This window comes from Nilaparvata lugens, chromosome 5, assembly GCF_014356525.2.
Source record: "Nilaparvata lugens isolate BPH chromosome 5, ASM1435652v1, whole genome shotgun sequence".
NCBI lineage: Eukaryota > Metazoa > Arthropoda > Insecta > Hemiptera > Delphacidae > Nilaparvata > Nilaparvata lugens.
Genome location: NC_052508.1, coordinates 72,077,184 through 72,092,533, shown reverse-complemented (window position 1 = coordinate 72,092,533; position 15,350 = coordinate 72,077,184). Strand labels below are relative to the sequence as shown.

The 15,350-nt window shown below is 33.1% G+C and overlaps 1 protein-coding gene across 1 annotated transcript in view; it reads right to left on the bottom strand.

Annotated features, from left to right (window-relative positions):
• Nucleotides 1–504: 504 nt before the first annotated feature.
• LOC111058079 overlaps nucleotides 505–15,350 on the bottom strand; it is a 47,690-nt gene continuing 32,844 nt past the window's right edge. The window contains 3 exon segments of the mRNA XM_039429601.1: nucleotides 505–2,546; nucleotides 3,525–3,611; nucleotides 5,001–5,044. Coding sequence (XP_039285535.1) covers nucleotides 2,338–2,546; nucleotides 3,525–3,611; nucleotides 5,001–5,044 — 340 coding nt within the window. The 3' untranslated portion in view covers nucleotides 505–2,337.

Sequence of the window (15,350 nt, the reverse complement as noted above, 5' to 3'; positions counted from 1 at the left end):
TACAATAGTTTCATGCCAATAGTTGTCCTAACATAATTATCTGTACATAATATATTAGTGTTTTTAACTATAAAGTTTCATATTTGCAAAGTTTCCATTATTCTCTTTTCTTTGTTTGTTTTATTTATTTTCGTCTTGAATTCTTTAGTATTAGTTACATACGTCTTTCTTTTTCTTTATCTGCTACTATAAGTTTCATATTTGCAAGGTTTTCTACTATTTTGTTTGTATCTTGTTTTCAGATTTTTTTCTAAAACTCAATAGTATATTAGTTAAGTTATTTCATTTTCATTTTAATGTATCGTTTTTCAAATTGTATGCTCAATGTGTGTTATGAGGGCAATAATGAGATTCAGTTCCTGGTGCCCTCAAATATGTATATTTTCAAATAAATAATAAATTATATTTTATTAAACAAGATATTATATTCTTCAATAATTTCATAATGAATTTCCATAAATATTTTGTTAATTAATTGTTAATTCTACATTGTTAAAAGCCGATCTGGCAACACATCAAAGTGAGAAAGAGATAGCGCTATCCGCTTTGTTGAATGATAGACAAGGATAGCAATACCATTGGAAATCAAACACTGCCATTATAACGTAGACCTCACTATAGTTGTGCTACTCCTTCTAAAAATATCTAGTTATAGGCCTACTATTTATAAAAAAGAATTATAGTACCCTTTGAAAATAATAAATTAAGAATATTATTTTCAAAGGGTAGCCTAGCTACTATGATTCTATTTTATAAATAAAAATAAGTAGCCTTCATTTCATACATTATAACTAGCTATACTAGTTTAGTGCTAGTGCATTAATTAAATTCTCACACAGCCATTTTGTAAATTATTGTGCACAGATAGAAGTAAAATTATCCGTAGATCTCATGTGCGGGCAATTGATAGAAAATGTTAGGTTAGGTTAAGTTTAAACTCCAATACAAATTAAAACACTTTCATCCATCTATTGCATGGTTTTACGTCTGGAATAGCTTCATTTCCTCTGATCTCCAATCATTTCTTGACTTGACATAGTGAGGCACTATAACAATCATAGTGCCTTGCCAGGGTAAGCATAAAGTCTTGCCCTGATTTTAAAAATTCATTACAGAATAACCATTTGACATAATAATTTAAATCTGGCGCTGTTACATAGGTTAGTGTTAGTAGTTTTTTTGACCAATATTTCAGTCAATTTTACCATGAACATGATCAGCCTCCAGCCATCCCTGTTTTGACCAATAATCTACAGTCAGTAGTTTATTTGACTTCTATGCACAGATAGAAGTAAAATTATCCGTAGATCTCATGTGTGGGCAATTGATAGAAAATGTTAGGTTAGGTCAAGTTGAAACTCTAATACAAATGAAAACACCCTTATCCATCTATTGCATGGTTTTGCTTCTGAAATAGCTTCATTTACACAGATCTCCAATCATTTCTTGCCTTGAGTATGTACAGGGTGAGCATAAAGTCTTGCCCTGATTTTTAAAATTTATTACAGAATAACCGTTTGACATAATAATTTAAATCTGGCGCTGTTACATAGGTTAGTGTTAGTAGTTTTTTTGACCAATAGATGGCGCTAGTGGTCCTAAACAATGCTGCTGTCTGTTAGTTCACGTTAGTTGCGGTCAAAATGGCATTGAAGCAGGAAAAAGCACAATGTGTGCTTTGGTTTCACAAAACGAAATCGCCCATCAGTGTTCAGCATAATTTTCGGGCTTCTTATTATGGACGCAGCCCTCCTGATGTTGAATCAATAAAGCAATGGTATGACAGGTTCAAAGAAACAGGCAGCGTTGAAGATCTTCCTAGAAGTGGCAGGCCTAGGCCCGGTTGCACAACAGTCGGTTAAATTTTTACCGTGATTAATTTCACGAGAACCAATCAGAGAAGGCGTTTTTGAAAAGACGGCTTCTCTGATTGGTTCTCGTGGAATTAATCACGGTTAAAATTTAACCGGCTGTTGTGCAACCGGCACTTAGTGTGAGAACTGGAATACCGCTTCGACATTCTCCGATTACCAAGGAGGCACACACTGAAGTTTACTAACGTAAGTGATATTAAAAAAAAACTACTAACACTAACCTATGTAACAGCGCCAGATATAAATTGATATGTCAAACGGTTATTCTGTAATATTTTTTTAAAATCAGGGAAAGACTTTATGCTGACTCTGTATATATGACGAGAAATAGTAGGACTTTTGCATTATCTGGAATAGCTTTTAGATTTTTCACGGATCTCCAATCATTTCTTGACTTGAGTAGCCTATATGTATGTAGTAGTAGGACTTTTGCTTCTGGAATATAGCTTCATTTCATGGATCTTCAATCATTTCTTGACTTGAGTACGTATATGAGGAGCAGCAGTAGAACGAGGATGGAGATAGACAGGTATCCCTGGTACATGAGAGAGTTGGAGAAGGGGAGACCGCGGAAAGTGATGGAGCGGTAGGTCTCGACGGCCATCCTCATTGGGTTCATCTGAGACATAGGTCGGATGCTCCAGTGCATACCTTCCACCGGCCATAACATACCTAAACAAACAAATTCCCACATACAAAAATACTAATAACATACATAAACAATATCTATATAGAGTTCCACAGGCCAAAGCATACCTAAACAAACAAATTCACAAACACTATCACTTCCACAGAAGATCAACATGTATAGGCCTATATACATAGCGAATAAAAAGAGTTATTTATTTATTTATACATTGATAGATACAATATCATTCTCAACTATGAATCAGTATTGCGCTAGAACCCGTAGAGAACGGACGTATAGTGGAGTAGTAATAGTGTAGTGTAGAAGTAGTGAGTCAGCAGTTTGTTCGCGATTATTAGTGGAACAAAAATATTGCATCGTGTATCGGTCGTCAACCGCGGTATTTTATGCAAGCAAAGCGACCTGCTTTTCGCGGCGGTAATATAGCTCCGTTCGCGTTTCCGTGTGCGTGAGTGTTGATTACGAGTGCTGTTTGAAATGTATGGTAGTGAAATCGCACTATGTCCGACTTAGTGAAGCCACTAGCTTTGTCAAATAGGTCAAAACTTTTACCTTGAATTTATGATTCTGGTTTCGTTTGGGAGATGGTTGAAACACTTAATTGCTCTGTATAGTGTTCCCTTTTCAAATTTAGATGTTCTGTGCATTGGGTAAAATAATAAATTTTGAGTTCTAGTTTCTCTTACAGTTCCATTCCTTTTGTGCAAGCTATTGAGGTTTTTGAAAGCCAACATGAGAGTCGCATAAATATAAATTGAGGGAACAGTGTGAATTTTTTGTTTTTGAAAATTATTTAATTTTATTTTTAATGACCAAATAATACATTTTCATACTGTCAACATCCTCAACCATATCCTGGATCTCATATTACATCCACGTCACTTGAAACAAAAATATAATCAGAACTCTCAGAACACATACGATAGAAGAGGAATCTCCTAAAAAATTCTAGGATAATAAGGGAATTATTGAGTAACTTTAAAATGAACTTCTATACTCACCCACTGTGAAAAAAACTATCACCACAAGACTGATTCCAAAATATGTAACCATTCTCTCATCAGCAATGAATTCGACAATCACAAATCCTGCAAGAAATCAAATTAGAATAATTAAAAACACCTGTATAAAATAATATATTATTTTTATCTATCAAAATGGAGAAAAATATTTTTACATAAAGTAAGAATATCGGGGACCGAGCTTCGCTCTGGAGTACAAAAGCATAAAAAGAAGAAATTATAATAACATTCATAGTTCATACAGAAATGCCCCATTTAATCACAGTAAATTGAGATTAATTCCCAGAGGAATGCAAGAATTCCCCTCACAGATGCCCGGTTGCACAAAAGCCGGTTAAATTTCAATCCTGATTAATTTCACGTGAGCCAAATCAGAGAAAACCATTTCAAAAAGATGGATCTACTGGAATTATTATCAACTAAAATTATCAATTAACTTCCATCATCAATTAACAGACGACGAAATAATTATTATCAGCTGTTTTTCCAAGGATGAATAATAATTATCCTTTTAATGTCCTTCAGCGAGTTTTCCCAGGGATGAGACCTTGTGCAATCAAATTTTTATGTCATAAACCTACTATGTTCTGAATTTCGTGAGAATCGTTAAAGCCGTTTTCGAGATCCGGTGAAATACAAACAAATAAACATCTAAACATCCAAACATATAGGCCTAAACAGAAATTGCTCGTTTAATAGTATAGGATATACACATATACAGGTAATATAAAGTATTTTTATAAGGCTACTTCAATAGGTATTTGATTATAGTAAATAACCAGTAAGTAATGAATATAGTAACCAGTACTACTATTTGTGTTTTTCCAGTACACAGGCACACAGCTCTAGAAAAAAACTCCATTCTACTCTGGAATACGTTATTTCAATAAATTACCTGCAGCCATCAGAAATCTAGATTCAATAAACTAATTCAAACTAACAGTCAGAAAAATGCTAGAAGAGAAAGCCCTATACTCTGCTGCCGAATTTTAATTTGTGAAAAGGGGCTGTAGAGTGTAACTTAACTTTATGTGACTTTCATTTCCATGTGAATTTGATGAGATACATCATAGAGTGTATTTATTTATTTTACTTTCAAGAAATTAGAACTATAAGTCTTTTAAATATAATTTTGTTCTAGTATTGACATGTCACCAGTCAAATGAGTGTTACTCAAAAATTGATGTAATGTGACGATAAATAAATGAAATGAAATATGAAAATGTAACAAGGGTACCGTAATAGTGATTTTTATAATTAGATACAGATAAATATATTCAATAAAATAGATGAGAGTTATTCATTTAATATCAAATAAAAATACCGGCACATAAAAAAATTCAATCAATATAAGTTATCGTTGATATTATAATGGATGGAAGAATAATTCAGTCAGAATTAAATGTAAATTCATGAACAGTAAGTACAGGTAATTTATTGTTCAATTATAGGGGCCTGCAGGTACATCTTCAATGGAACATTTTTGAGAGGTATTATCCCTGGAAATTAGATGAATTTTGAAAGTAAGTCAAGGATGCAAGAAAAGTAATATAGGAATATGAATGTGTACTGCGCAGTCCTCAAGTGATCTGCAAGTGCTCTATACTCTCAGTGCCGGTTTCCGAGCTCAGGATTCAGCTAAGTTCTAGACTTTAAACAGCTGGAGTCAGAAAATTGGCTTTCCGAAACGGGGCGAAGTTGCAGTTTTTATGACAATCTTTATTTTCTCATTTCTATAATTGTAAACGTTTTCCTTGACGAAATGAAACATTTCTAAATAATTCAAAATCGATGAAACTTTACACTATTTCCTCTCTGTTTTATTTGTGTTCAATTTTCTAGTTTTTCGAAATTTAATTAATGTAAACGTGGACTGTGACTACGCCCCGTTTTAGGAAGCCAATTTTCTGACCCCAGCTGTTTAAAGTATAGAACTTAGCTAAATCCCGAGCTCGTAAACCGGCCCTTGGACTCAACTCACACTTACGCGACTCAGGTCGAGAAGAGACTCGACTCTAGTCGAGAGCATGTGTTTTCAAATGGTGATGTCGCGGAGACTAGAATCGACTGGTCTGAGTGTCACCATTTGCAAACACATGCTCTCGACTAGAGTCTAGTCTCTTCTCGACCTGAGTTGCGTAAGTGTGAGTTGAGCCTTAAGGTGCGTACAGACTTTCGCTCTGCTCCGCAACCGAACGTCACTCCAGCAGAGCGATTGATGATCGACCGGCGAGCAACAGTGGTTCGACCGGGGAACGCGAGAAGATCTAACTTATAGAATCATAGAATGTGCAATTGTGGCTGATGACAAATTCATTAATAACTTTTTATTGAATAAAAACTGCAATATTGAAGAAAATATCTATTTTATTTAGACAAATTGAACACTTCATGATAAGTATGCAAAAAGAATGTAAAAATGGAAAATACATAATTCAGCCACACAACAGGGCAAATCAGGCGTCGGCCATTGCATTAACACAGAGAGTTGTGATCATAGAGCAACCAATGATACATTATACATAGATACAAATCCATAGAGTGTCAACTAAGTGCAATATTACAAATGCGTAAAGCAAATTAGTTTTCATTTTCAACACTTTTTATTTCTAAATAATTTCATATATGTACTTTTTTAAATCAGATAGAAAATGCTTAATGATGCAGTAGATTCCTCATTCTCGAATGCGGTATAGTACTATAATAAATTAATAAAATCAATATAAAAATCATGTAGTACCCTTTATTTAAAAAAAAACTTTAAAATAGTTGAACTATTTCAATCTTTTAGTACCCTTTATTTTTTAAAAAAACTTTAAAATAGTTGAACTATTTCAATCTTTTAGTACCCTTTATTTAAAAAAAAACTTTAAAATAGTTGAACTATTTCAATCTTTTAGTACCCTTTATTTAAAAAAAAACTTTAAAATAGTTGAACTATTTCAATCTTTTAGTACCCTTTATTTAAAAAAAAACTTTAAAATAGTTGAACTATTTCAATCTTTTAGTACCCTTTATTTAAAAAAAAACTTTAAAATAGTTGAACTATTTCAATCTTTTAGTACCCTTTATTTAAAAAAAAACTTTAAAATAGTTGAACTATTTCAATCTTTTAGTACCCTTTATTTAAAAAAAAACTTTAAAATAGTTGAACTATTTCAATCTTTTAGTACCCTTTATTTAAAAAAAAACTTTAAAATAGTTGAACTATTTCAATCTTTTAGTACCCTTTATTTAAAAAAAAACTTTAAAATAGTTGAACTATTTCAATCTTTTAGTACCCTTTATTTAAAAAAAAACTTTAAAATAGTTGAACTATTTCAATCTTTTAGTACCCTTTATTTAAAAAAAAACTTTAAAATAGTTGAACTATTTCAATCTTTTAGTACCCTTTATTTAAAAAAAAACTTTAAAATAGTTGAACTATTTCAATCTTTTAGTACCCTTTATTTAAAAAAAAACTTTAAAATAGTTGAACTATTTCAATCTTTTAGTACCCTTTATTTAAAAAAAAACTTTAAAATAGTTGAACTATTTCAATCTTTTAGTACCCTTTATTTAAAAAAAAACTTTAAAATAGTTGAACTATTTCAATCTTTTAGTACCCTTTATTTAAAAAAAAACTTTAAAATAGTTGAACTATTTCAATCTTTTAGTACCCTTTATTTTTTAAAAAAACTTTAAAATAGTTGAACTATTTCAATCTTTTAGTACCCTTTATTTAAAAAAAAACTTTAAAATAGTTGAACTATTTCAATCTTTTAGTACCCTTTATTTAAAAAAAAACTTTAAAATAGTTGAACTATTTCAATCTTTTAGTACCCTTTATTTAAAAAAAAACTTTAAAATAGTTGAACTATTTCAATCTTTTAGTACCCTTTATTTAAAAAAAAACTTTAAAATAGTTGAACTATTTCAATCTTTTAGTACCCTTTATTTAAAAAAAAACTTTAAAATAGTTGAACTATTTCAATCTTTTAGTACCCTTTATTTAAAAAAAAACTTTAAAATAGTTGAACTATTTCAATCTTTTAGTACCCTTTATTTAAAAAAAAACTTTAAAATAGTTGAACTATTTCAATCTTTTAGTACCCTTTATTTAAAAAAAAACTTTAAAATAGTTGAACTATTTCAATCTTTTAGTACCCTTTATTTAAAAAAAAACTTTAAAATAGTTGAACTATTTCAATCTTTTAGTACCCTTTATTTAAAAAAAAACTTTAAAATAGTTGAACTATTTCAATCTTTTAGTACCCTTTATTTAAAAAAAAACTTTAAAATAGTTGAACTATTTCAATCTTTTAGTACCCTTTATTTAAAAAAAAACTTTAAAATAGTTGAACTATTTCAATCTTTTAGTACCCTTTATTTAAAAAAAAACTTTAAAATAGTTGAACTATTTCAATCTTTTAGTACCCTTTATTTAAAAAAAAACTTTAAAATAGTTGAACTATTTCAATCTTTTAGTACCCTTTATTTAAAAAAAAACTTTAAAATAGTTGAACTATTTCAATCTTTTAGTACCCTTTATTTAAAAAAAAACTTTAAAATAGTTGAACTATTTCAATCTTTTAGTACCCTTTATTTAAAAAAAAACTTTAAAATAGTTGAACTATTTCAATCTTTTAGTACCCTTTATTTAAAAAAAAACTTTAAAATAGTTGAACTATTTCAATCTTTTAGTACCCTTTATTTAAAAAAAAACTTTAAAATAGTTGAACTATTTCAATCTTTTAGTACCCTTTATTTAAAAAAAAACTTTAAAATAGTTGAACTATTTCAACTTTACTATATTATAATTGTTGGTAAACATAGGCTAAATGTAGATGTGGAAATGGACTGCCAATTCAATTATTCTCACGAGAAATATGATAGATTGTGGCACCGCTCACTCTTATCTAGAAATACAGAGTGATTATGAAAGTACTTTGCAACTTTGAAAGCACATAAATATCTACCGTATTGAAATTACTTACAGAATTGAGAAAGGTGTCATTTTGTTGCAAAACATTTCAAGTTCAAGGTGTGGGTGCAATTTTGGTTTGATAATGTGACAGCCATTGCTGGTAATGCAACGCCACATGATAATCTTAGGGTGCGTACAGATATACGCGCCGCGAACATGAGCAATTCACTTTTAATCAGCTGACTATATCGGTATTTTTACAGAAACGGTAAGATACAGATATAAAAAGCTTGGCATCAGCTGATTAAAAGTGAATTGCTCATGTTCGCAGCGCGTGTATCTGTACACACCTTTATTCCACACTAGCCATCAGGCTCGCTTCGCTCGCCATATCCGTCTAGCCAGGGGGCTCCGCCCCCTGGACCCCCGACTGGATTGTCCAAGAATGAGATCAGCAGGCTCGCTTCGCTCGCCTGCATTTTTATCATGTGTTAGGACGATCCAGTCGGGGGTACAGACTAAACGGATATGGCGAGCGAAGCGAGCCTGACGGCTAGTAATATAATATTACCAGGAATAGCTCTGATTGAAGTAGCAGTGCCCAATCAATTTTTCCGCGATAAATGCATTTCAATCTTCAACTTGGTGCCAACCTTACAAAGTCAACTCAACTTAATGCCAACCTGACAAAATTATTAATTTTGTTACCAGTTAACAACGGTTTCGAAGAGGTACTCTCTCTAGATTTATAGTTCTATATCACGGTATATAGAAGAAGACGGTAGGTGTCACGCGCATGTTCACGTGCTAAATTTCCGGTGGAGCTGACGTCATTTTATATCCAATCATCTGTTTTTAACAAATAAGTTTCATAAATTGCCAATAGGTGTTGAAAACCTCGGTTGGTGGCGATGACGCAATCTAGCTGGCTGGCCACTGCGCATACATTTTATGACCCCTACCGTTTTCATCTAAATACCGTGGTTCTATATTAGTTCAGTTCAGTTCAGTTTCAGTTCTTCGCCACAGTCAATTGACCGGGGAATTGTCAAGTTTTATTATTAATCTCAATATCAAAATTTGATATAAATAAAAAAAAATTATTTATTTTTAATATAAATAATCTAATTGTCAAATCTTAATAGTTTTTTTCGCAAGTGCTGGAAAGTATGTTCCTCTGTGTATTCAGAAACTGCATAATATGGCCTTACAATCAAGTATTTTTTTAATTCTGAGACAAATAATTTTTTGCTCTCAATAGTTTTGAGATGTAGCGGGAGAAGGTTGAAGAATCGTGATCCTGTGCAAATTGGAGATCTTCGAAATTTATCTAGTCGGTGCCGAGTGATATTCATATTGGTCTTATTTCTTGTGTTGCAGCTATGTTGATTGCCTCTTAAAGGTGGATTTGAGTTTTTTGCTAGTATTATAGTTTCCAAGATGTATATAGATATTACTGTAAAAATTTTGTTTTCCAGAAACAGAGGCCTGCAGTGCTCAATTACATTCGTTTGAAAAATTGTTCTTATTGCCTTTTTTTGTATTCTAAGTATTTGGTCAAGACAGTTTTGGGGTGCAGCTCCCCAGGCAACAATCCCATATCGCAGGTGCGAAGTAAACAGCGAATAGTAAGCAGTTAGAGCCGTTTTTTCATCCGTAGTATTTCTTATTCGTCGTATCACATAAAGTGCTGAGGATAATTTCTTAGATAAGTAGTCGCAATGCTGTTTCCAGCTCAAGTTCTTATCGACCATCACACCAAGAAACTTAGTAGAGCCCACCGCCAGCATGCTGTCCTCTCTCAACTCCTCATCCTCTCTATTGCAGTTGTTTGGTGTGAAGTTGATGAGCGTTGTCTTTTTCTTGTTGATATTGAGTTTCAGACTATTGCAGATTGATGTGGCTTCTTCAAATGCTAGGCTAACTCCACTATTGTTTGCTTTCTGATTGGTAGGTAAAATAATGGTAGTATCGTCAGCAAAAAGGATGCACGTTTTGTTTTCTGTGAGTAGCTCTGGGAAATCATTAATATAAATAAGGAAAAAAAGAGGTCCTAAGATTGACCCCTGAGGTACTCCCCTAGTGACTTTCTTCATAGATGAGTGGATGTTTTGTAAGCTTGTTTCGTTCTGGTATAATATGTCCACGTATTGAAATCTCTCAGAGAAATAATTCTGGATCCAACGTAAGGCCAGTTCGCTTATGTTGAGCTGTCTGAGCTTAGAGATCAGTATATTTTGGTCAAGATTATCGAAAGCTTTTTGGAGGTCCAGAAATAGTCCTGATGCTATCCTTTTATCCTCCCAGATCTCATTTATTGTGCTGCATAAGTCGGCTATAGCTGTGTTAGTACTCCGCCCCTTCCTAAACCCATGTTGGAAACTTGTTATCAGTTTATTATTCTCCAGATGGTTGACTAACTGATCGTAAACTGTTCGTTCCAGAAGTTTTGATACAATCTAGCTGGCTGGCCACTGCGCATACATTTTATGACCCCTACCGTTTTCATCTAAATACCGTGGTTCTATATTAACATATGGTATGGACATTTTTCAATAATTATAATTAATAGAATAAGAAGAATATACATGCTAAAAGACGAACTTTAATCCCTTAAAAACCACCCTTAGAGTTGAAATATTGCCAAGAGATTTATTAGTGCGCCTCTAAAGGGCCAACTGATCATACCTACCAAATTTGAACGTTTTTGGTCCGGTAGATTTTTAGTTCTGCGAGTGAGTGAGTGAGTCAGTCAGTCAGTCAGTGAGTGCCATTTCGCTTATATATATATAATATATATATATATATATATATATATAATATATATATATATATATATATATATATATATATATATTCGTACCAGCATAACTTGTGCAACCGAAGCGATGATCCGATCTCGGAGGTCATTAGGATTGTCTGGTAGAGGCGGAACCTAAACATGATCCTTAATGAAACTCCACAGGAAGAAATCCATCGGTGTTAAGTCTGGTTAGCGAGGTGGCCATGGAGTTGGCCCTGCACGGCCAATCCAGTGAAGTTGGAAGCGATTGTCTAGAAAATTCTGAACTTCTCCGTGGAAATGAGGTGGTGCTGAAAGTAAAAGGGCTCTTGTTCATCTAAGGTGCATCACCTCATTTCCACGGTGAAGTCCGGGATTTTCTAGACTATCGCTTCTACCAGACAATCCTAATGACTAATGACCTCCGAAATCGGAGTCAAGTTATGCTGGTACAAGCGTGGCAAGAAATCGTTTATCGGTGGGATGTATGTCGCATTACCAACGGCTGTTACATCAAACCAAAATAGCACCCACACCTTAAACTTGAAGTGTCTTGCAACAAAATGACACCTTTCTCAATTCTGTAAGTGATTTCAATTTCAATATTTATATTATTTCAAAGTTGTTTAGTCCTTTTATAATCACCCTATTACATTGAGAATTCAATACTATATAAGTGAATAAAATTATCGAAAGAAGCAAACAATTTTGAGAATTTTGTAGAACAGAGAAAATAGATGGAAGATGATAGACGAGCAAGTAGTAGAATAGATGAAAGTGAGAGAGGTATTGGAAAAATCTCTAGCTTTGGTTACAAAAGCAGTAATGATCAAGGATATATAAGATACACGAAATATCAGAAGTGTCTTGCAACAAAATGACACCTATCTCAATTCTGTAACTAATTTCAATCAATATTTGTATGATTTTAAAGTTGTCAAGTCCTTTTAATCACCCTATTACATTGAGAATTCAATACTATATAAGTGAATAAAATTATCGAAAGAAGCAAACAATTTTGAGAATTTTGTAGAACAGAGAAAATAGGTGGAAGATGGTAGATGAGCAAGAAGTAGAATAGATGAAAGTGAGAGGTATTGGAAAAATCTCTACCTAGCTTTGGTTACAAAAGCAGTAATGATCAAGGATATATAAGATACACGAAATATCAGAAGTGTCTTGCAACAAAATGACACCTATCTCAATTCTGTAACTAATTTCAATCAATATTTGTATGATTTTAAAGTTGTCAAGTCCTTTTAATCACCCTATTACATTGAGAATTCAATACTATATAAGTGAATAAAATTATCGAAAGAAGCAAACAATTTTGAGAATTTTGTAGAACAGAGAAAATAGGTGGAAGATGGTAGATGAGCAAGAAGTAGAATAGATATATATATTCGTACCAGCATAACTTGTGCAACCGAAGCGATGATCCGATTTCGGAGGTCATTAGGATTGTCTGGTAGAGGCGGAACATAAATCTTATCCTTAATGAAACTCCACAGGAAGAAATCCATCGGTGTTAAGTCTGGTTAGCGAGGTGGCCATGGAGTTGGCCCTACACGGCCAATCCAGCGAAGTTGGAAGCGATTGTCTAGAAAATTCTGAACTTCTCCGTGGAAATGAGGTGGTGCTGAAAGTAAAAGGGCTCTTGTTCATCTAAGGTGCATCACCTCATTTCCACGGTGAAGTCCGGGATTTTCTAGACTATCGCTTCTACCAGACAATCCTAATGACTAATGACCTCCGAAATCGGAGTCAAGTTATGCTGGTATACGAGTGTGGCAAAAAAAATCGTTTATCGGTGGGATGTATGTCGCATCACCAAACCTAGCGCCGCAGTGCAGGATGGTTTCTTACAGCTTGGCGTTGTTGTCATTCGAGATGGGTGTCTGGCTTGGAAGTGTTTCGGCCGCATTGCAGGATGACTGTTAACGGTTGCCGGAAGATCAACAGCTGGATTTTTTTTCGTTATTTTTCGTGATAGAGAAATTCTGATTGCAGATTCGTTCTCAGCGACCCCAAGTTTAGCCTAAAGGCTCAGAATGTCAACAATGTTTTTAAATAATTAAAAATCATCATGATAAGTCATTGATATGGTAGTACACCACGTTTCTGGAAACATTCACTGGTGACTGGAGTTTATAGGCAACACAAAAATAAAAATAATTGTGAGAATGAAAACTGCTGATGAACGCGAATAATACCGCCACTCCATTGTTCTATTGTCTCGGCTGCTTGGCTGAGCCTGGCTGGAGGGATCAAATAACCGACTGGTTTGATCTTTCGTCTGTCCGCTAGGCGGAACTACGCCGACCATTGCTGGGTGGAAGATGTTACTGCGGCCGCTCGCATTCCCACCAACGCTGCTATTACTTGCTGTCTCAGCGCCTAGTCCGATCCAGCCAAGCAACCAGCCTGCACTACGGAGCTAGGTCAACGGCTGTTACATCAAACCAAAATAGCACTCATACCTTAAACTTGAAGTGTTTTGCAACAAAATGACACCTATCTCAACTATGTAGGTAATTTCAATCAATATTTATATTATTTCAAAGTTGTTGAGTCATTTTTATAATCACCCTATTACATTGAGCATTCAATACTATATAAGTGAATAAAATTATCGAAAAAAGCAAACAATTTTGAGAATTTTGTAGAACAGAGAAAATAGATGGAAGATGATAGATGAGCAAGTAGTAGAATAGATGAAAGTGAGAGAGGTATTGGAAAAATCTCTAGCTTTGGTTACAAAAGCAGTAATGACCAAGGATATAAGACACACGAAATATCAATGTGTAGAAGAGCCGTAGAGTGGCCATAGAAATGGAAAAATGAAATGAAAATTAAAGAAAAATACCTCTCTAGTGAGATTTACCTTTGGTCAGCATTTTATATGTATTATATGCATGCTTCCCATTCAAACAAAGCTGGTAGTTTTAAGTGTGTCTAAGCATCTAAACATCTAACATATAAACATAAATTGCTCGTTTAATATTATAGAATAGCATTATTTATTAAACTAACTAGGTACTCTTATCACCATCAACATTAAGCAAATCCTTATTCTTCTTATTTATCAAAGACGAGCAGGTATAACCAGTGCCAGTTCTACACAACAGTCAATTAAAACTAGTAGTTCTGTGAACAGTAGACCTCACGCAGTATTCTCATCCACAAGTATCTGATTGAAACTATAGACCTTATGGAAATATAGCAATAGACTGGCTTCTCCACACATCTGTTTAATCACTTGTCAGCTGATTTATGATGAATAATTATTCTATAGTCTGATTTTTACTCCAATATTGGCGTATGAAGGAGGCTCCTTTTTCCTTTTATATCATCCTTGAAATGCAAAATTTCCAAAGACCTTGTATATACGTCGACGAGCAATTAAAAAAGGAACATACCTGTCAAATTTCATGAAAATCTACTACCGCGTTTCTCCGTAAATGCGAAACATATGAACATTTAAACATTAAGAGAATAAATGCCAAACCGTCGACTTGAATCTTAGACGTCACTTCGCTCAGTCAATTAAGATTATATTATCAAATCAAATCGTTTATTGCACAAAAAATATATACAGAATACAAACAAAAAGGAAAACAACTTTGTGCTACACGTCGGCAAAAGAAAACTTGTACGCCGACGTGGAGTCTTAATATATCTTATTCACTTGTACATTAATATTAAATATTATAATATAGGCTTACAATAATTAACATTCAACCAACTCAATATTCCATTCTAAGAAATAACAATTATTAAAGATATACTTAAATATATATAAATTCAAAGCTGAATTTTAAATTCATACAACATTAATCAATTATTTCATTAATTGAATAAAAATAATTTTCTTTTACCCAGGTATGGAGTTCTAATATTGATACTACCGTATGTAGGCTAATGGTAATTAATAACCAATTAATAATCTACCGGTATATAATATTAATATTACTAATGTGTGATTGACCCATTTCAATTTTATGAAAAGTTCTGTGTTTCTTACTTTTAGCTGTACCAAAACGATCTAACATCTCATGAGTAATACCGTACGTGTTTAGAGAGAAACGTTAATTTAAAAAAGGTTCCACTTTTACAG